Genomic DNA, 23,402 nt, shown 5'->3' on the forward strand with positions numbered 1-23,402 from the left:
ACTTCCCAAATGGTTGCAACAGCTGTTGCTGGCCAGGCTGAAACCAGTAATGTGGATCTCCATCCTGATCTTCCATGCGGTGACAGGAGCCCAAGCACTCAGACAATCCTCTGCTGCCTTCCCAAGTGCATTCACAGGGAGCTGGATCCCAAGCAGAGAAGCCAGATCTTGAACTGGGACAGGGTGCCAGCATCACAGGCAGTGGCCTAACCTGCTGTGCCACCAACTGGCTCCTTCTTACTAGACTGCATCGCTAGTGAGTTAAGATTTGAACCTTTGAAACTTCAGCCTTGGAAACAAGAGTCCTTCAGAACGGAGTGGTAGCCTGTCTTCTGCCCACCCCTATTGCCCACCCCTGTTGTCCACCCAGACCACAGTACTGGGAGTTCCTGCAGACCCTTGTCTATGTATGAGTGCTCCTGTGCTTTCCTGCTGTCCTTGTTGCCATCTTTTCTCTACAGATTTCTAGTTGTTCATCTTATCCCAAGTCACCTGTTACCTCTTAGCAAGTTATTTCTCTGTCCGTCCCTCCCAGACCCCATCAGTGGACTACTTAGTCTGATGTGCACATCCCTTACCGCACTGTTTTATGCTAGTTAATGTCTATCTGTACAGGACCTTGGGCCTTTGATCAGCAACTGGGAATTTCTTAGGCATGATATTTAATAAAGCAGGGATGGAGAACCTTTTTTCTGCCAAGGGCCATTTGGATATTTATAACCAATGATATTTATATCATTCACAACCTGTATAAAATTATCAGCTTAAAAATTAGCCTGCTATAAGTTTTATTGAATTTTGAGTCCCACCTGCTATTGCCTTGGCAACACTAGACCAAATGATTCCTCGGGCCTTATAGGACCCGCAGGCTGGATGTTCCCCACCCTTGTGGTAAACACTAGGTCTTAGTAAAATTTTTTGAGATAATAAACCTCAAGGAAAATATTACATATTAAAAACAAGTTATACTTTTATTTGTACTATTTTCAGAACCCAATAGTATTAAAAGGAAAAAAGTTATATCATAAATATGACTTTGAGATAGAGTCTGTTTGTCAGCAAATAGGTATAGATATTTAACTCTTACCTTGAGCTGTTCTAAGTGCTTTGTTTACATTAACTGTACACAGCGATCCCCTAAGGTAATTAATGTTATCATCCTGTGTTTAAATATGAAGAAGCTAAGACATAGCAGGGTTAGCAACTTACTCATAGTCACACCAGAACTGGTAGGTGGCAGCACCAGGGTCCAAACCCACACATTTTGGCTTGGGATTAATCATCACACCATATCCTTCTGTAGGATCTATATAACTGGGGCTTATTTCAATGTCATCTTTCCAAGAGGAAAAGAATTCACAAAAGTAGCTATTATCAGGTATTTACCCTCAAAGATACTTTGGGCCACATTGATTTTATTGCTTTGTGTCCTCTACATATTCTATACTTGATACATTGACTCTTGAAACTTCTCAGCTATCAACCACAGATATTTCAAAAAATATATTTACCATGGTAAGGAGGTGGGCTTGTTATAAGAAGAAAAAAGGTCACTAATGGAAAACCAACTAAAAATCTCTTTCCAGAAAATGCTTGCCATCAATATTCTGGCTAACCCAAGATTTCAGTGACTAACAGGCCACATTTGTCTTTCCTTTCACTAAACAGTTTAAAGTGCTTTCCCAGGTTTCTCAAGCCCTCAGAAGGAAGAGGAAGGGAAAGCCTTGGGCTATAAGCCCTGCAGCGTGAGCCATGGGGTTTCTTTTCCTTTGGGGACAAGTAGAGGAGCAGAACAGGTATATCCATTTCCTCCTGGGATCCGGGCAGGCCAAGGGCTGCTGCAGTGTTTGCCGTGTGCTAAGAGGAGAGTTTGCTATTGCTGCTTCCCACATAGAACCACATGTTTGTTTCTCACGAGAGCTCAGGGGAGCCCACAGAAGCCTTAGCTTCTCTTCTAAGGGACAGACCCTTTATAAGATGTCTCCAAAAGAAAGCGAGGCTGGTCCCTTCCTTTGTGACTCTTCTCAAGGCTATAGTGTTTATAGAGTGTACCAAACTGGGTACACTCACCTGGTGCACAGCCAGCCAGTAACTGGCACCAGGGTGCTGGAGTATTTTTGCAGTGTGCAGAGCAAGGAGTCAGACAGTTGTCCCTCAATTCCCAGACACTCTGAAGGATTCAGGGCTGTGGATCTTACAGATCATGGCAGAGGTTGAGCAGTATGTGGTCAGCTCATGTGCAGGCCTCGAGTTGGTCCACGGTGTTCGTGGCCTTCCTTGGACTGGTCAGTGACAGGAGGCTGATGTGTTCTTCTGAAAATGTTGTCATGGCAAAGTGGCCTCCAGCTTGTCTGGGGTCTACAGGTAAATTGGTGAATTCTTTGTGTGAGCAGGGCCTTGAAGTGTCTGTAGAATGTCTCAAAATAGAGTCCAGTGGTGAGATGTGAGCCGTAGACGTGATCATTGAGTTCTGAGTATTGCATTCCAGAGTCCTGCTGGGCCAGTCTGACCCTTGTATCACTTCCTTAACTTAGGGGGTTAATCTTTGTAAGCAGTTGACTTGTAGTCACCACAATGAGGACAGAAGAACTACAAGCCGGGGAGAGAGACCGGGGCCTAATAAAGTCTACTTCAAAGACATTAGGGATGGGGCTTGGTTTTGTGTAGACTCCATGGAAAAGTAGGCCACACACAGTTGCTGCAATGATACTTCTTCAGTTCTTCTTTCTCAGCTGCCTTCTATCATCCTCTGCCTATAGAATTAAAAGTGCCAAGAGCATAGGAATGTCTTTGTATACCCTGCAGCACCTCCTAGTCTGCAGAGACCTTGGAACCTGCCTAGTATGCTCTCAAATATTTATCAAGTGGCTACAAAGCATGTTTATTCCCAGATCTCAAGTACATGTCAGCTGTACTCAGCAGCTGAATCTTTGGATGAGAGGAGTTTGCTCATTCAGAGTTGTCTGTCCTGGAATCTGATTAACAGAGATTTTGTTTCACATATCAACAATTTAAAATGACTGTGAAACTTCATTACCTGAGGTGTTTCTCTTTAATCCTGGTTGGTTCATAAAACTGTCGGACAATAATCTGCTTTTGATTATATATGACTTCTCTTGCCTCCAAGATAGTCTTTTAAAAAGCAATTTAGCCTTTCACCATAATTATATTCCAAATTTAAAAGTCTTGCCAGAGTATAATTTTCCGTCTTTTAATATTCTTTTTATGGTACTGAAATATTTTACAGAAAAGTTCACATGATAAACATACCAAATACCCCATGTATGTCTCTTAAATCTAAGAACATCTTTCCACAGAGCTCAAATGTACTATCTCATCCCTAAAATTGACAGTAATTTTTTAATGTCATCCAGTATCCAAGTCCATAGTCAGGTTGTCTCCACGTCCCAGAAACGCCCTTGACAGCTTGTTTGATGACATCAGGTGCTGTCCAATACCAGCCCAGAGTCTTAATTCTGACTCTTACAATTCAGAAGAATGCTATTTGAAGAAAACTGTGCCAACTGTCCTCTAAACTGCCCAGTCCTTGGATTTGCCTTATGACCAAGGGCTAGTTAGACTGTTTCTCTATTACTGAAATGTTCTTCCTGCCAAGAGTGTGTATTGAAATAACAGGGAAAAGAAAGATTGCTTTTTAAATGATCCATCCAGGCACTACTAGCTTATGTAGAAGCCTGGCTTTAATACTTCTCCTATCCCCTTGCTGGTTTCGGTCCTATTTTTTGGAAATTTACAACGGTGAAAGGGGCAGGGTTTATAAGGATATATGAAAAGACATTGATTTTTTGTGAAGCTATTCTTTTAGAATCTTCCTTAAATTGTCTTCCACACCTAACTTTATTTAGTGAGTACAATTTGTTTTATTCTTAGAATTGGCAAGAATCTTCATAGCAAATCAACACACAAGATCAATATTGGATTCTGTAGCATAATAATATTGTGCTCTGTAGTACTAGACATTTCAAAATAAAATCTACAGCATGGATTTTTTTGTTATGGTGAAAGAAATTTTATATTCCTTAAGATCTTTCCTAGGCATATCTACTCTCTTTTATGTTTTATAATAAAGAAGTCAAACTGTGTATGTAATATTGCAGAATACATTTCTTCTGGGTGTTCTGGAGGAATAACTTAGTGCTGTTTATTTCTTATACCATTCATTCTTTCATTCATTCAACACTTGTTTTTCCAGCATCTACTCCATGAAATACACTGTGCCTAAGCACTGTGCCTGTGGCCTTTGCTTTATTTGCCATTTGGGTACCTGCAGTGGGTCAGGCACTGTGTTACGTGCTTTACAAATATTACAAATTAGCCTGTTTGTCACTCCTGATCCTCCTTTCGCCCACCATTAAGCGACCTGCTCTAAATTTGTGATTTCACAGATGAGGCTTAGAAGGCACAAAAAGATTATGAAACTTGCTAAAGGTCGCAGAGCTGAGATTTAAATCCAGGAAACCTGGGACCAGTATTGTGCTGTAGCAGGTAAAGCCGCCACCTGAGTGGCCAGCATCCTATATCCCATATGGGTACCAGTTTGTGCCCTGCCAACTCTAATTCTGATCCAGCTCCATGCTAATGGCCTGGGGAAAAGCAGCAAAAGGTGGCCCAAGAGTTTGGGCCCTGCCACCCACATGGGAGACCTGGATGAAACTCCTGGCTCTTGGCTTTAGCCTGACCTAGTGCTGGCCATTGCAGCCATCTGGGGAGTAAACTAGTGGATAGAAGTTCTCTCTCTCTCTCTCTCTCTCTCTCTCCCTGTCTCCCCCCCCCCCAAACCTCTCTTTTTATCCCCCTCCCTTAACTCTGACTTTCAAAATTAAAAAGAAAAACCCGTGAATAATCACTCAATCAGTCTAGGCTGGCTGGCCTCAGAGTTCACACTTTTGCCCACTCTCCGTGCTGCAGAAGCCCCTGCCTCCATGGAGCCTGCATTCTGCTCATTTAAGGAAGCAAGAAGCAGGGATCATAGTGGCTTGTGCTCTAGAGTTTTAAAACTTGGGACATGCTAGAGCCCAGGAAGACTTGAACTTTGCTTCATTGTGTCACCTTTTTTTTTTTTTTTTTTTTTAAGATATATTTTATTTATTTGAAAGAGTTACAGAGAGAGGTAGAGACAGAGAGGTCTTCCATCTGCTGGTTTGCAACCGCCAGAGCTGCACCAATCTGAACCCAGGAGCCAGGAGCTTCTTCCAGGTCTCCCATGCGGGTGCAGGGGCCCAAGGACTTGGACCATCCTCTACTGCTTTCCCAGGCCATAGCAGAGAGCTGGATCGGAAGAGGAGCAGCTGGGACTAGAACTGGTGCCCATATGGGATGCCGGCGCTTCAGTCCAGGGTTTTAACCTGCTGTGCTACTGTGCTAGCCCCCTCCTTTGTTCTAGGACATAGCACATCATAGTCTTGCCATAGCCACACCCAGTGCAGGGGTAGGAAACCTTCCCTCCACCAAGGGCTATTGGGATATTTGTTCCATCATCAATGGCCATACCAAATGATCAACTTAAAAATTATCCTGCTGTAGATTTATTGGGTTTCGAGTCCTCCCTGTGGTTGCTTTGGCAGGGCCAGACAAAATGATTGCACAGGCCTTATCCAACACGCTGGCCAGATGCTCCCCACTGCTGCCTAGCCCACCATCTGTGTCTGGAGTCAGCAATCTTTCTGTAAAGGGCCAGAGAATTAAGCGTTTTAGGCATTATAGTCTACATACAGTCTCTCATATCCTTTTCTGTTTTCTTTTTATAACCTGTAAAAACGCAAACCGACCCTGCATCAAGGATATACAAGAACAAGTCAGGGGCCGGTTTGCCAGCCCCAGCTCCGTGGCACTGCTCCTCTGTGCCTCATGTATGCTTTGTGTTCTTGCCCGCTAATCGCTTGTCATGTGCTCGTGTTTTCCTCCCTCCTTCTGGGACTTTGCCACATGTTCTGCCCACTCCCCTTGGTCTCAAGCAGTCTTGAATCCCCAGCTTTGATTAACCTCTCAGCCTTCTTTAGGCCCAAATCAGTGCTCCGTTCATCATGTGTAACTTACTGGATTTTGGATATGGGGCAGGTCTCACCCTTTCAGGTTTCCTAGCCATTGAAAATTGTGCCTTGCTGATTATTTTACAGTTATAGGGATGAATATATCAGTGTCTTTTCCCTTTGGTTGTTAAAACGCCACGAGCTGCTGCACTACTCTACTGCTTGCTTTTCAGTGTGTCCCAAACTCCAGGCACAGAGTCTGGCCTGTCAGCTTCCACTCCACTGCCAGAGCAATCCTCAGAAACTGGCTCTCATTGAGACTTTCTAGTTGCACATGACACACATGGCCTTCCTGCATCATGTGCTGCCTGTCAGTCTTCCACACCTCATTTTATACTTCTCCCCACCCCTAACCCACTGCCCACGAAGCCTGCTGGCTCTGTGCTGGTGTTTTCTGTGATGTGTTCAGCTCTTCTTCATGCTGGGATCTTTGTACTTGGACTTTCCTGCACCTTACCCATCCACCCCTCTCCTCTGCCCCTAGTTTCCTCCATGTCTGACTCAGCACTGAGTCTTGGTTCTCAGGACTCTTTCCCGGGCCCTTCCATGCCCATCCTGTAGGAAATGCTCTGTCCTCCACAAACACATTATACTCACTCATCTGTCAGCACAGGAACCCCATTTCCTTTCCTTCTTTCTTTTTTAAATGTTTAAATTTTCCTCCCTTCTTTCTTTGTTGATTCCTCTTTTAAAACTTGATTGGTTGGTTTTGATCTTGAAAAGCAGAGTGACGGATGGAAAGAAATCTTCCAAATATTAGTTCACTCAACCAAATGCCCGTAACAGGCAGGGCTGGGCCAGGCCAATGCCAGGATCCCAAAACTCAGTCCATATCACCCATGTGGGTAGCAGGGACCCAAGTACTTCAGCCATCACCTGTTGCTTCCTAGCACTAAGCAGGAAGCTGCAATTGGCAGTGGGACCAGGAATTGAACCCAGGCACTCTGGTCAAAGTCTTAATTGCTATACAAAATGACTTTCATCTTTCTATTTTTTTTTTAATTTCTCTGCTCAGAGTTTGCCTTCCTCCGTAATATATCTATTTTCCAGAAAGCAAGAGCTTTGTACTGCTTATTCATATACCCCTAATTCCTGCAATAGTACCCAGCACTTTGTAAAAAACACAATAAATACTATTGATTGAATGACTGGTGGGTGGCATAGGGAGGCAGGGTTCTGCAGATGGATGAGTTAATACAGTGTTAGTGTTTTGGCCTCATTACCAATCTCTGCATATCCCTTTTGATTCATACCTGTCCATTGACTAAAAATAATCAGAAATCCTTGATCTCTGCAGTTGAGTTTGTCTCACTGGTAAAACTCAGTGCCCATCAGCAATTCTGTTGTAGTTAAACTTTATTAGACCTGATTGTGTGATTACATGGGTATTCCTGTATCATGCCACATCCAACTTTTGCATCCCAACGGCTCAGTCACCTCTGGCTCGCAAGAAACACCTTCTCCATTGACTTTCTTTTTTTTTCTTTTTTTTCTTTCTTTCTTTTTTTTTTTTTTTTTTGACAGAGTGGATAGTGAGAGAGAGACAGAGAGAAAGGTCTTCCTTTTTGCCGTTGGTTCACCCTCCAATGGCCGCTGCGGCCGGTGCATCTCGCTGATCCGAAGCCAGGAGCCAGGTGCTTCTCCTGGTCTCCCATGGGGTGCAGGGCCCAAGGACTTGGGCCATCCTCCACTGCCTTCCCGGGCCATAGCAGAGAGCTGGCCTGGAAGAGGGGCAACCGGGACAGAATCCGGTGTCCCGACCGGGACTAGAACCCGGTGTGCCGGCGCCGCAAGGCGGAGGATTAGCCTGTTAAGCCACAGTACCAGCCTCCATTGACTTTCTGAGGCAATTAATATGTAATACGTCTACTCATATAGCAAGTAGGGCCAATACTCTGTCCTAGAAGGGGCATACATTAAGTGCCTAAGAATAATGAATGATGTAGCCTCATTTCAGATTAAGTTTGTGAGATGCAGCTCACCCTAAATTGCATGAGCCATGAACTTTTGGTGTTACAGTCTTGTTGTCAAGCGGGGTCTAGTATAGACATCTGAACGCTCTGCAAGGCATGCCTGTGGCTGCAAGTCTCAGAACACCCGGTCATTGATAGGGAGCCAGGGCTGGTACAGTGATGCAAAGATCCCTTCATCTCTGTCCACCTAACCTTCCTTATCAGGTAGTGTACCCTGATGTTCCTCATCATCATGGTTGACCTTGGCTGTTGCCTTTTCAGGCGGGAGGAAAGTGGAAGGGCAGAAAGATAAGGAAACACAAGAGCCCTGCCACTGAGTAGGAAGCTTTTCATCTAGAAAATAAAAGAGTTTTAGTGAAATAAGCCAGTCCCCAAAAGACAAATATGTTTTCTCTGATGTGTGGTAGTTAATATAGAGTATTTTTTAAAAATGTATAAGAATGAAACTGACGTCTTAGGATTTGATTATTGTTTATAGCCCTTGTCAGTATTTCTGTGGAACGGTGGCCTTTCCACTTTGTACTTGTAGACGTTATGGTCAGTGGTGAATTAAACCTGTGCTTATAAAATACATTGAAATTATGTTACTGAAAAACAGTAAAGGAAAAAATAAGAAAGGAAGGCAAGGGAATTGAGGAGAGAGGGAGGTAAGTAGGGTTATCTTCTTAGAATTGTATCTTTGAGATACATGATATCCATTCTCTTTATATTAACAAAAAAAGAAGAAGAAGAAAAAACTTTCCTAGAGGCTTCTCCTAGAGTGAAAGGTGCCCTCTGTCTGATTATTCACAAAGGTATCAACCACAAGGCCTTGCCTGCACAGGGAGGCAGGGATTGGGGGATGCTTGTGTCTCACCACCTCTGGTGAAGGGGAGGGAGAAATGAATTGGGAACAGAGTTGGGTAGCTTGCACATAGTGTCAGCTGCCAGCACTTGTGCCTTTTTCAGGAGCAAAGGTGGCCCATCCGATTTCCAGAGCTGCTTTAACCAAAAATTGGTAATATCCCTCCCTAAAGCTATGCCATCAAGACAACTAACTGCAGAAGTCCCCTTAAGCCCAGGACGTTCTGCAGATGCCTGGAACTTCAGTTAGTACTGAATCCTGTGTGTGTGTGTGTGTGATGCTTAGCCCTGTGTGTACAAGAGCAATTTGAAAAGTTTATGGGAAATGGAATTAAAAGCTAAGTTTATTTTAGTACAAAAATATTGCAAACCTGCATGGTGTTTTCCCTCTACACAATTTCCCATGAACTTTTAAACACCCCTCATACAGCATTGGATGTATAACCTAAGCACATTAAGAGAGTAACAGCTATCACTAAAGATAACTATACTATAGCATGTAATGTGATGAAGCTTACTAAAAACTTATGAACTGTTTCTTTCTATAATTTTGCATTTGATATTTTGGAACCATAGTTGACTGCGGGTAACTGAAACCGTGGACCATAAAACCACAGGGGGGAATAAAAAGAGAGAACCTGTGAGTAGTGAAACTTAGGAGTATGCTGGAGAGAAATGTAAATGGCACTGCCTGTAGGCAGCAGATTCTACGTCTATAACATTCAAGGTAGGAAAACCTTTTATAGCAATCATGAAAGCCTAGGATGGATTAAACTCTATAAATACAAATTCATTTTTAAAATATCTAAATCAATAAAATTGATTTATAGCGTGAGTGAACTAATTCAGCCTAGCTGGTGAGGCCAGAACTAAAGAAGCTTAGATTTGAAAATACATATACATAAGACCATCACCAGTGTTGCCATCATGTATCCCTTGTGCAGCTGGGTTGGGAGTGGAGGAGCAACTTTTCCACATTTGGAGGTCCTAAAAACGCAATTTTACCGACTAAAGGGCTCTTATCTAGGCTTGTGTGAGTGAGTGTGAAAAGCAAAGTAAGACACTCCTTACCTTAGCAGAATCGCTCCCTTTTCAGACTTTTTTTACTGGCCTGCTGTGTACCTCAAGAACTCTGCTCCATAAATTTCAAAAACAACACAGCCAGAAAGCAGACCCCTAAACCACACAGAGCATTGCTGGCCCTGCAGTCCTCTCTCCTGTCCCCTCCTGGCCCGTCCTCCTGCTCGTTCCCCTCTGTGAAAGGACTCCTGAGTTCTGTCATTTCTTCTGTTTCCTTTGTTTACACAAATGGGATCACAAAGGTGGGAGAGGTGGGTGGAGTTCTCCTCCCTCCCCGTCTTGAAACATTGCGTTGGAACCGTGCAGAACAAGCTTCCTTCCTTCATATTCTCTCATGCTTCCCGCAACCTCTGGTTTTCCTACTTTACCAGCAGTGATTTCCGAAGCTGCTTGCCCTGGCGAATGCAGCCATTGCACCTTCCAGGTTAAAAGATCATGGCAGGGTGCAGTGTTGTGCCGTAGCAGGTAAAGCCGCTGCCTTGGATGCCCATATCCCATATGGGCACCAGTTCCTGTCCCCGGCTACTCTACTTCCGATCCAGCTCCCTGCTAATGGCCTGGGAAATGCAGAAAAAAGGGCCCAAATTCATGGGCCCCTGCCACTCACATGGAGGACCTGGATGAAGCTCTTGGCTTTGGCCTGGCCTAGCACAGGCCAGCGTGGTCATCTGGGGAATCAATCAGCAGATGGAAGATCCTCTCTCCCTCCCCCCTCCCTCCCTCTCCCCTCTCCTCTCCCCCCTTCCCCCTTCTCTCTTATGTTCTCCCTCTCTCTCTAACCTTTTCAAAATAAGTAAATACATCTTAACAATAACAGCAAAAGTGCTCATGGCAGCACTAAAGAGCTGTGGTAGACAGAGGGAGAACCAACTTTTTATCTTTTTGAGAAATTTGTTTTATTATCTCTGCATTCTGTGCTCGGGGACACCCCCAGGAAACTCCTCCTGGGTCCAGACCAGCATTCATGGGTCCAGGCCTCTCCTCTGGCTTTTGCCCTAGTTGCTTGTGGCATCTGGGGGACTGATTTGCTTGTTTTCACTTTTCCCCATCATTGCAGTTGCAAAGTCTCAGGACTGTTCTCATCACATAACCATGGGAATCAGAGTTTTTCCTCTGCTATTTCCTCTCTCTTGTTTGTCCTAGGATAGGAAAGGAAAAAGTCATTCGTAACAGAAACTCTGAAACAATAAATAGGGCTTTTTCAAAAGTTCATTTACTTTTTTAAAAGATTTACTTGTTTTAATGCAGCTTTAGGTTTACATCAGAAACTGGACAGCAGGTACAGAGATTTTGCGTGCATTTCTGTCCCCCTCTTCTGATAGGCACAGCCTCTGGCGTATCAGCATCCCTGCAACCTTGGAAGCTTACACTGGCTACCGATGAGGAAACCTGTATGTTGACACATTGTGCACATCCAGAGTCCTTTGCTTGTGTTAGGGCTCACTCTTGGTGTTGGATGTTCCATGGCTTTGGGCAGCTGGATGATGCCAAGGTGCACCTTTACAGGGTCATGCAGACTAGTTCCACTGCCCGTTACACCCTCTGTGTTCCATCGCTTCATCTTCATCTTCCTCCTTTGTCCAAACAGCCACTGAGCTTTTTACTGTCTCTCTTGTTTTACTTTTTCCAAGATATCATGTGGCTTTTTTTAGAGAATGCAACTGATGAATCGTTTTGCATGACTTGAATAAAAAAGAATTGAAACTAGTATGTGCGTCAACCGCAAGTAGAATTCTATCAGATCAGCCTTTACTTAGAAAGAAAAGGAGAGTCCCCTTTGCACTGGAGTTTATCCTTCACCAAAATTAAAATCTTGCAAGCTGACACATGAAATTGTATCATCAGTGATTTATTTTCTCACTGTGATGACCTTATTAAATTTGGAGACCCTTGATGGCCAGCATTTCCAAATAAGTCCCCTCATTCTGTAGAAGCGCATCTCATTGTGAGTATTTAAAAATTGCAAACCCATTAACAGTAACACTGGCGGATATAATAGGAACATTCTACCCTGTCTCCGAGTTGCTATTTTATTGTGAATTGTTTTTGATTCTTTATAAGGAAATTAATATATGAGGCTCAGTTCACACTTCTGTCAACTGCTCTCCCCTTGAGTTTTCTTGCACTGTGATCAGCTTTTCAAAACCAGCTCACGTCAGCCACATCACAGAAGGACTCTCTGGCATTTGAAGAGACAGTAGAAAAGTAATTTTTTTTCTAACTTTCCATGTTTCCTCCTGTTAATGAAAGCTGCATGGAGATGTTGGCATGGGTGGAGTTATTGGGGAAGATAACACATCCTAAAACCATAAGTGTGTGCAGCTGTTTTAAGTGGTGTCCAAACAGATCATTGAACTCGTGGGCATCTAAAATTTCATTCGTGAAATCAAAGTTATGGTAATAAGAACTAGACCCGGGTTCTCTCAGGCCAGGTAATTTAATTTCTCAGCCAGTTGAACTATTACATATCTCTGTTCCTTGTTATTATGCCATTAAGTTGCTCAGGCAGATGCCGTGATGGATTATGGGCACATAACCCACTCTTCATGGCGAGACGCATCCCAGAATGCAGACTGCTTTAAACAGCCATTGTCCTAAGCATGTTTTCTGTTCAGAGCTTTAAGAACAGGAAAGTCGTAACAAAGGCTGGGAGAGGTGCCTGGGTTGTACTTTCACCATTCCACCTGGCCACAGAGTGCTCTGAATCACGTACCTGGACCCTCTCACTCCAGCCATGGCTGCAGAGCACTTTCCCCATAACAAACCTCTCCTTGTTGGCCAGGGTCCACTTGCATAGTTCCCCTCTGCTTTGTCTTTTTTTTTCTGAGAACACACAGCTCTTAGTCCTGTTACTGTGGTGCTCCTTCTCCAGTGGGCTTGTGGCAGCTGCTTGGTCCACTGAAATCCTGTACCACTTCCAGCTCTGTCTTCAGTATGGGTTTCAGGATGCAGTCCAGGACTTTCTCCTGCCCAGCCACATGTTGTATGATAGATTTTCAACACGTAACACTTGTATTCTCACTTTTCCTTTATCTTCTTCCAAATGATTTGCACTAGCAAGTACATGATTTCCATAAGGAATTCCTAGTGGGCCTTTTTTTTTTTTTTTTTTACGATTTATTTTATTTATTTGAAAGAGTTACAGAGAGAGGTAGAGACAGAGAGGGAGGTCTTCCATCCACCGGTTCACTCCCCAGGTGGCCGCAACGGCCAGAGCTACACTGATCCGAAGCCAGGAGCTAGGAACTTCTTCGGGTCTCCCATGTGGGTAGAGGGGCCCAAGGGCTTGGGCCATCTTCTGCTGCTTTCCCAGGCCATAGCAGAGAGCTGGATGGGAAGTAAAGCAGCCGGGTCTCCAACAGGCACCCATATGGGATGTCGGCGCTTCAGGCCAGGGCCAGTGCCAGCCCCCTAGTGGGCCTTTTTAATTTGTCCCAGACGTGTCCTGCTTTTGCCATCAAGATTTGTTGACTTATATACTCACTGTTGTACATCAGCATATAAATATTCAAGGCCATCCGTGGTATTTCTGATCCTCATCCCAGTTTTCCTGTGAGATACTCACTATCGCCTGCCATCATTCTCAATATTGCATATTTTAGTGATTCCTAGGATATTGTCCCCTGACCTCCTGAATGCAAATTCTCAAGCCCTGCCCCAGATCCACTGAATCAGAAACTCCAGGGGTGGTGCCTAGCGATCTGGATTTTAATGAGCCTTCCCTGTGATTGTAATGCTCACTGAAATTTGATTGCTATTGACATATCTGATATTCTACAAAACATAAGCAATTAGCAAGGTGGGGAGCTCAACGAAATCACTTTGTAGATGTCCCTGACAGTGAGATATTATGGATTTACTAAAGTCAGTTTCTGCTTCTTCCACTATGTCTTGTTTAAGCTTTCAGTAGCAGTTTTTGAACTAATTTCCACCTACATTTTGTATAATGATTGTGTGGTTTTACCAGATGCATTATAAGAAGTAATCCCCATAGTACATTAAATTTAGGTTTGGTTAACAGAGAATTTCAGCAGAATATGTAATAATTTCCCCTAATATCTCCCTACAGTTTCCCCTGTTGTTAATGTTTCACCTTAATATGGTACATGTGAACCAATGTTGACATGTTATTATTCACTGGAGTTCATATTTTACATTAGAGTTGACTTGGTTATATCATCCCCTGGGTTTTGACAAATGCATGATGACATGTGTCTGCCATTGTAGTATCAAATGGAAGAGTTTCACTGCCTTAAAAATCCCCTGTGTTCCATGCACTCATCCTTTTCTCTCCCTGTACCACTGGCAAATATTGATCTGTTTACGTTCTCCATTACTTTACTTTTTCCAAGATATTGCATAGTTGGAATCATGGTGTTCCCCTTTTGAAACCACTCCAAGAAGGGAGAGCTGTGCTCAAGGATGGAAATCCTTGCAGACCCACTGAGCGGGGATTTGTGCTTAGGCCTGCTGGCTTCATGCTTTCTATGTGGTTTTTCTTTTTTTTTTTTTAATTTATTTTTTATTTGAAAGGCATAGTTATAGAGGGAGAGACAGAGAGATCTTCCATCTACTTGTTCACTCCCCAAATGGCAAGACAGCTAGTGCTGGGCCAGGCTGACACCAGGAGCCCGGAGCTTCTTCTGGGTCTCTGACATGGGGGCAGGGGCCCAAATACTTGGGCATTCCGCCATGGCCTTCCCAGGTGCATTAGCAGGGAGCTAAAGTGGAATTGGAGCAGCCGGGGCATTAACCAGCATCTACGTGGGATGCCAGCCTGGCAGGCTTAATCCGCTACACCACAATGCCGGCCCTGTCTGTGTTTTTTCTTTGATGCCATGCTCCCTTTCAAATTACAGAATGGCTCATTAATGATTTTTCAGTCATTGTTATTTCTATTCCTTCCTGTAGTGAAGACAAAGTAGTAGAAGTAGCAGAAGAGGAGGAAGTGGCTGATGTTGAGGAAGAAGAAGCCAATGATGACGAGGATGTTGAAGATGATGATGAGGTAGAGGAAGAGGCTGAGGAGCCCTATGAAGAAGCCACGGAGAGGACCACCAGCATTGCCACCACCACCACCACAACGGAATCTGTAGAAGAGGTGGTTCGAGGTAATCCCACTGTTCGTTTGGAGTTTCTGGTTTTGTTTTTTAATTTCTTGGGGGGAAAGGAAAGCATCGTACCAGAGTTTGAAATTCTGTCACTCTACCACCACTGCCTTCCCATCCAACACAAAACGCTTCTCAAAATGATAAACCTTCTTACCCTCACTGAATTATGTTTGGTTTAACAGGCAGTCCAATAATTAATTAATGTGAACTCTTAATTATAGTATTTTTTTCCTTGTGCCTTGCGCATGCTATGTGGAAAATCCTAAACTGCCCTCCAGGACTCGACCCAGCCGGGAATAGTCTCATTTGGTGCTTGCTGAGTTAAGCAGCCTCCTTGTATCCCCCCAACAGTGGGCAGTGATTACAGAAAAGTGTCTCTTCCCTCCTTTACTATCTAGATTATGAGTTACTTGAGGGTAAGGACTGGATATTACTGTCATAGTTGCTTGCCAATAGAAAGTTTAGAGTAAGTGTTAGGTTAGTGAGTAGTTGTGATGAGATTTCACAAAAAAGATTTTGTATCACATTATGTTGTGTTATGAAATTTAACTTGGATGACTTGGGTTTAAATTGTTTCATTTGGGATAGGACAGTGCCTTCTTCAAGAAGTTGATGTAGTGCTGGTATCTTAGACTTTTTTCTGTTGAATTAATGTTTCTGTCGAGAATGTTAAGAATTTTGTGAACTAAGTGAATTAAACAAAAGACTTCCTTTTATCTCCGTGAAATAAAAGCAAGCAGTACATTATTGAGTTTCTTCAGGGTATGTAGTTGTCTTGCAGTAGTAAAAGCTAACTCTGGAACTAGGTTGAGTAAATATAAATTTTTTGAATTTTAACTTCCTGTCACTTTTTGTATAGTCATTTCAGCTCTGTTGTTGTGGTGGAGCTTAAAAGTTGGCTGTCTTCGCTGCTTTTCATACATTCCTAATTACCACTGTTAGTATCTCCTTCCCTTTGCTACATTTTTTAAACAACTTTGTCTTGGTATACTTTAAATATCATAAGATTCACTCATTTTAACAAAATGTAATTTAGTGACTTTAGTAAATAGTCAAATTGTTTAACCATCACTGTAATTTAATCTTAGAATATTGTTATCACTCCAATAAGAACCTCCCCTGTACTCGCCCTTAGCCAAATAACAGCTAATCTCTTTACTAAGGTCTCTACAGATTGGCCCTTGTCTGAACATTCAGTATAAGTTGGATCATATAATACAAGGTCTTTTGAGGGTGGCTTCTCTTAACACAGTATAGTTGAGATTCTGTGTTTCTTTAATTTGTAGCTTTTAAAACTGAGACTACTCTGAATTGAACTCTCAGAATTGGGGGAAAAAAATCCATTGCTAGTATTACATATTCTTTTAAAAGAGGATATATGCTGCAACATGGACTGTTCAGCTTTGTCACTCCCTGCTTAAGGACAGCTTCTTCATTTCAGCATGTCAGAAATGTGCATGTTTTGTGTGAACTGCTGCTTTTCAGATACCTGAGGCCTCCTTTCCCAGGGTATTTTTATATGCTCATGAGCACCAACTGTGGCAGATCCTTGTTGACTCTTGTTTTTCCCCAGCAGAGAAAAACAGATCTTGAAACCTAAACAATATGTGATCGCAAATTACAGTGGTTAGTATTCTGTAATGCATTGAAGTTCTTGTACTTTCCAGCAAGAAGGCTGTTTATGTGATAGAAAATGCCCATTTATTTAACATTAGTGTCTGGGACACATGTTAAGTTCAAGAATTTTGAGCAGAACATGTGACATATGTACATGGGCTAGGTAATCCTCACTGCTGTTAAAATGTAATAGGATATAGCCAAAGAAATACAGTCTTCTGATTTGGGATAAATAAGAGCACAGAACTTCAGAGAGTAAGAGAGAATTTCTGGATTGATCTGGATCCTCCATTGAGGACAAAGCGTTTCAACCAGGATTGGCTGATAGTGTGTCTGCCAACGGGTGTTGTGTAGATTATATTAAAGGAAGTAGAAAATACCAAAACAATTCAGTGCCACGGGTACATAACATGTTTGCGTTTATGATAAAGGAGTGGGCTTTTTAAGCTAGAGCAAATGTCTTACGTAAGAGTGTTAGAGGAAATTAGGTTGAGACCAAACAATGGAATCTTTCAGTATGAGGCTGGCAACTTCCAGTGTGAACCATGATGATTATTAATTCATCAAATATTAATTCATGCTCTACTGTGTGCTGCAGATTATTCTAGTGGATTACGAACAGGTTTTGTGTTGTCTCTGCTTTCGAGGTGATAGGTGAGCAAATAGTACAATGAGAGATGCCACATACAGCCATGCCTGTATTCCAGATGAGGACAGAATTCTCCCAAAACAATGATCTTGATGTCTTCTGAAATGCAGTTCTTTCTGTTTCAGTTTTTCTGTATTAGTCCAGTTCTTTTGTATTTCAGTTTTACATGTAGCATTATTAGATATTAAGAGAGAACATACAGGTATATATGCTTGTGTGTTATATTTTATTTGGAAAGACAAAGATAGTTAAAAGATTTTTTTAAATATCAAAAGGATAGAGGCGAAAAGAAACATCTTAAATGTTAACATGTTGACAGGAAGAGCAATCAAAGGGATTGTCTGACAACGAACACCTGGTTGTAATGCCAGAAATGGAAGACGCTCTCATGGGAATCCATCTAAGACTTTGAGATAGACAAAAGGAATGATGGAGGGAAGCCTGTCTGGGAAAGGGAGCTTAACAACAATGTGTTACACAGTGTCTACGTGTACACCTAGCTGCTTCCATAAAGAGTGGTTTTCAGTGGTAACCTGAAAGAACACGCCTACTTACAGCCCTTTCCTTCCTTTTTATTGGTACGGAAGTCGAGTTATGAGCCTTCCCTAAGAGCGGCAGCAATGCCATAGATGATGGCGCACGTTGTCAAACTCCTGGCTACAAGGAGCCTGTTTCTGTGCTGAAAGCTGTTAGAAGTGACTGACAAGGAAGACACAGGGACAAACCTCATTTTCAACGTTAATGTTTCAATACTCCAAAGAAAATGTGGTTTGCAACCATATTTACAAAGAAAATTGCTTCATCATCACCAAGCTATTGCTGCTAATATCAGTCCTTAATGTGCTTCATAAAAAACTCAATACTTGTGTAACCCATTACATTTGAAAGAAATAGAGTAAGAGAAGAAAAATAGAAGACATTTCAGCATGGTTATAAGATTTTCTGCCATATTGTGTGAGAATCAAGAATACCAAAGAGGGAGACAGCTGTGCTGTGTTGCTAATCCCAGAGGGGAAAAAGTATTACTTGAAAATGAGCTTGCTATTCCAAATCCATTGTGCTTTAGCATTTATTGTTGTCTTTGGTCATTAAGAAAGAGTTGGATATTGATCTAGTGGAATAAGTCCTTACCAAGATGACTAAAATAATGGTGCGTTTAGCTACTTGCTCCTAGTTCTCCTGTTCGAGACGATATTATGCTTCATAAACCTGAGACTTCAGGGTAATTTCTGACTGAACTTTGAATTCTAAACTCTGATCAAAGGTAGATATTGTAGTAAGTGACATACACTTTGACTCAATGTAGTCAGTTTTGCCTGTCCAGAGTAACTCTGGTGTCTCCTGTATGTTCATTTATTCAGCAGATATTCTTTGTTGCAGATGTGTTTTGAGCATCACCCCTCCTTTTGCTCTTTAAGACTGATTCTGTCTTTTAATTCTTGTTACACTGTCCTGTGAAAGAAATTTTACTTCATTTTAGGCAAAGACAATTAAGACCTAGGGGGAATTTTTTTTGGCCACAGTCATGTCACTAGTAAGTTGTGCAGTCAGAATTTGGACTCAGATGGGTCAGAGCCTTTTCTGCTACGCTAATGTCCAAACACTTGTGCTTTCCTAGCCCACTTTGCATCCTTTGATAGCAGAATTTCCATTTCATATAGGTGTATGTCCATCTTACTGCCTTTTCACACTGAACGTGTTGGGAATTTTAGAATTTTTATCTAAATAATAATATTGATCAGGGGATTGGCAAACCAAACCAAAGTTTTCTTAGGACACAGTCCCTCATGTTTGCTTACGAATAGGCTGTGTATGGCTGCCTTCTTGCTGTATAGGCAGAATTTGGTGGTTGCAGAGCAGACCATGTGACCTGCAAAGCTGAAAACATTTTCTATCTGGCCTTTACAGAAAATATTTCTGAACTCCTCATACTGAGCCTGGTAGGCTGTTGTGATCTTTGTATTCCAGACATTACTGTATTAAGTTAATTTCTTTAAGGTATTTTTTGTTGTCATTTTTGTTTTAGTTGTTAAAGGCAGAAAACTGTTTTGAGGAGAATTTTAATAGTTTTACAGCCATGTGCCAGTTACAGAACTTGTTTTTCCCTGTGAAGTGTAGGTGCTAATGTTAACCTTGTGTGCTATGAGGATGACTTGAGACAGTCTGTTGCGTTAAGCACTCACCATTGTAATGCCTAGGAAATAGTCAGGTCATTTAACAAGTGTAGACTGACCAGATGGGTCCTGACTGTGTAAATGTATATGAAATCCAGTCATTTTTCATTGTCATTGCTTCCTCCTATGAAATGGAAATGAGTAATACCTACCTAATATCTACCTATCCTGTGAGAATTAAATGAAGTAATGCTTGGGAAACATGCAGCACACTTTCTGATAGACAGTAAGTGCTCCATCAACCTTAGCTGCCACAGTGGTTATGGTAAAAATCATAATTGTAATCCTCTGTTTTCTGGTTGTGAAAGAACCAACATTTACAGCTAGTTAGAAATGTCAAAGGTAAGCCAACAGGTTGGCTTTTCTAATTATGAAAAGCATAAGTGTGACATACCCACTATCAGTAAGAGAACACTGACTTTTTTTATATATATATTTTATATGTATAGGCAGAGTAGACAGTGAGAGAGAGAGACAGAAAGATCTTCCTTTTTGCCTTTGGTTCACCCTTCAATGGCCGCTGCGGCCGGCGCACTGCGCTGATCCGAAGGCAGGAGCCAGGTGCTTATCCTGGTCTCCTATGGGGTGCAGGGCCCAAGCACTTGGGCCATCCTCCACTGCACTCCCGGGCCATAGCAGAGAGCTGGCCTGGAAGAGGGGCAACCGGGACAGAATCTGGCGCCCCGACCAGGACCAGAACCCTGTGTGCCGGCGCCACTAGGCGGAGGATTAGCCTATTGAGCCACGGCGCCAGCCAAGAACACTGACATTTATGCATTACATTGTGTTCAGATTTTTTGATTTCTTCAAATTTGGTTTCTTGCTGAAAAATATTTTTATGAACATATGTTGCATATTAAAATATCTGCAGTTATATTTTATGTCCAGGTGAAAATTGAACATTTCAAGATAGAGTTTCTGTCTTGCAGGCATTTTAAACCTTGTGGCAGCTCCATTCAATAGATGGATAAAGGTACTGAAGCAGGTGCCTCTTTAACCATCTCATCGTGGTTAGCCTATATGTTGCTTGCTTCGGGTTAAGTGATTTGCTTTGGCAGAATAAAATATTGCTCTTCTCCTCTGGTGACCATGCATCTAGAAGTAGCACTATTTAATTTGCTGTGGTTCATTCCACCAATGTCCAACTAGGCCCTTGCAGATACTGGGCACTGCACTGTTTGCTGGAGGCACAGGGATAAGAGGCAGGTGGCTTGCTCAGAAGCAAAGGTGAGCTAATTAATTCTCCTGTCTCCATTGACATTTTCAAGGTATCCTATAATTCACAAGTAGGATTCTTGTTTATCATTTAAATTTAACTTTTCACATAGTGGGGGGAGGGGGGACAAATTGTGAGCTTGACCTGCTGTGCATGAAAATGAGCTCACATGCTGGAGTCAGAGGCCTCAGTAGCAGCAAGTGGAACAAAACTGACATCAAAGTTCCACAGAGTGTTTGGGAAGAGAGCTGAGGGTAACGGCCCCTCCTTTTAGGGCAGATTTCTGTGTTTTGACCAAGGCGAACAGGATGGACTCCTATTCCTGGACGAGAATGCAGCATCCTTTTTAATGTCAGGAGAGCCTGTCTCAGCCCTGACCCTGGATGTGACAGATGGCGGCCTGTTATTTTGTGCCCTGTGGCATGGCAGTCATTAATTTCAAGGTGTTTGATACTTGCCTTGCTGGAGGCAGAATGAAGCATGACTCTGACAACTGTCTTCCCATGCACTGTAACAGCTCCAGACTGGAAGGCCCACTCTGGTAATTAGGTAGCTTAAAGCCTGAAACCAGCCAGTGAGGGAAGTATGGCTGTCTTCTTGGAACCGTACCTATAGGATACATGAAATCTGTTCTCTTCATATTGATAAAAAAAATGGTTTTGAATGTGAAACCAAAGAGCAGACCCATATAGAAGTATGTGCATGTGTGTATATACATACATACAATTTTCTATTTTATAATAAGTTTTATTGAAATATAATTTATAAAGTGTATAAGAGCTAGTGGTTTAGTAGACTCACAAAGATCTGCATTGCTATGTAAAATGTTACATGTTTTAACTTGGCTTTCCTTCTACTTTTATGTGGCTAGTGCTGTTTAGCTATTTTGCATCTTGCATTTCTACACCATTTTATTTGTGTCAAGGTGTTTAAATTCATTGTTAGGATAATGGTATAAGCAGATAAATGTAATTTAATACACTTGATCTAAATTTGTTGAAAATAACATACTTTTAATCCAGTTCTACAGTGCTCAAAACTATATTTTTAAAGAATATTAGTCTTATTCATGTTTTCTTCTGAATCAGTTGCTTTAAAAATAATTTGCAAATGCCTGACACAACAATTGTATGTTTTCTCAACTTAAAGAATTCACAAGTGAGAAAAAAAAAAATGAGCCTAAAAAAAAGAAACCCAGGGACCTGTGCACAGCAGGTTAAGCTGCTGCCTGAGGTACCAGCATCCCATATGGGCGCTGGTTTGAGTCTGCTCCACTTCTGATCCAGCTCCCTGTCTGATGCACCTGGGAAAGCAGAGAAAGAATGCCCAAGTGCTTTGGTCCCTGCGCCCACATGAGAGACCCAGAGGAGGCTCCTGGCTTCAGCCTGGCTGAGCTCCAGCTGATGCCATTTGGGGAGTGCACCAGTTGATGGAGGATACCCCCCCCCCCCGCCTGCCCTCCCTCTCTCTCTCTCTCCCTCTCTCTCTCTTTCTTTCTCTTTCTCCCCCTCCCTCTGTGTCTGTGTGTGTGTGTGTGTGTATGTATAACTACACCTTCAAATAAATAAATAAAACAATCTTTAAAAAAAGCCCACGAATGAGAGATGGTCATGCAGACATTTTCATAGGCACACATTTTTAATTCACCTGATGTCAGATTTCTTGGGCAGGAAACAAAACTGTAGGTATTTTCCTCCTGCTAAAATATTTTGCATATTAATTGCTGAGTTAACCTATTAGCTCAGAGCATAGAAACAAAGAGAAAAATCATATTCTCAATAAAACATGTCTAACTGTCCAAACAACGGTGACATTTTTTAGTTTGATATGCTAAGAGGATAGTGACCTTCATTTAGCATAAATGTCTGTGCCTCTCGTGCAGTTTCTTAAGACCCAGCATTGTTCCCCAGCTTTTCCTCCTGGAGCTGTTTGTTTTGTTTTATGACCAGTTTTCCTCCAAATCCACTGGGGACTGGAGTGATTTTGTTTTCGTTTCTTGGCCAGGATCTCTTGATCCTGAAAGTCTGGTGAGACTAAACAGTGAGGGCAGGAGTCAGGTACACACCATCACCATGGTAGAGACCAGGAGAGCAGCTGTGGGATTAAATGGAAATCCTTAGTTCTTTCATAGAAAAATGAGTTTCCAGGGACTTTAAAAGCAGGGTGAATTACAGCCTAAACATCTGTTTTTCTTGGCCTTGAACCATTTTGCCCTCCTGAAGATCCATCTTTGATCCCCAGCCACCTCTTGGAGTATGTCTGGTCTTTTGTGATTCTGTAGGGAGAACAGTGAAAAGTCAGGGGAGGCAAAATGAAGAAATCTCATGTAAAAATGATTCTCTAGAGAACCCCTCAGCCTTCAAGGCAACAGCCCTGATTTAAAAAATCTGGAGATTCTTACAGTGTAGAAACTGGAGTTAAGAGCAGAAGAAAGATTAAAAATGCAACATAGTTAGCTTAAAAGGCTATTCAGGTATATAGGAGGGTAGAGTTACCTCTTTTTCTTAAACCTATATGTGTTCTTGTGGTATATAATTTCTGTGACAGATCATGGAAAAGTGTCACAGACCATGAACAGGAACTTCATGTTGCTTGCCTGTGACTTTATGTCCTGGGTTGAAGCAAAGAAAGGCCTTCCCGGCTGACTCATGGTTATTTCAGCACTCTCTACTCCGGAAACTTGCTGGCA

At 42.3% G+C, this 23,402-nt stretch overlaps 1 protein-coding gene across 6 annotated transcripts in view; it reads left to right on the plus strand.

Annotated features, from left to right (window-relative positions):
- The window catches only part of APP (amyloid beta precursor protein), a 274,727-nt gene that overhangs the window by 136,039 nt on the left and 115,286 nt on the right, over positions 1 to 23,402 (plus strand). For all 6 annotated transcript variants that reach the window (XM_062206419.1, XM_062206429.1, XM_062206439.1 and 3 more), the window contains exon 6: positions 14,858 to 15,057. In XM_062206419.1, coding sequence (XP_062062403.1) covers positions 14,858 to 15,057 — 200 coding nt within the window. The remainder of the gene's footprint in view (positions 1 to 14,857; positions 15,058 to 23,402) is intronic.

The sequence above is a fragment of the Lepus europaeus genome, chromosome 2 (genome assembly GCF_033115175.1).
Source record: "Lepus europaeus isolate LE1 chromosome 2, mLepTim1.pri, whole genome shotgun sequence".
Taxonomy (NCBI): domain Eukaryota; kingdom Metazoa; phylum Chordata; class Mammalia; order Lagomorpha; family Leporidae; genus Lepus; species Lepus europaeus.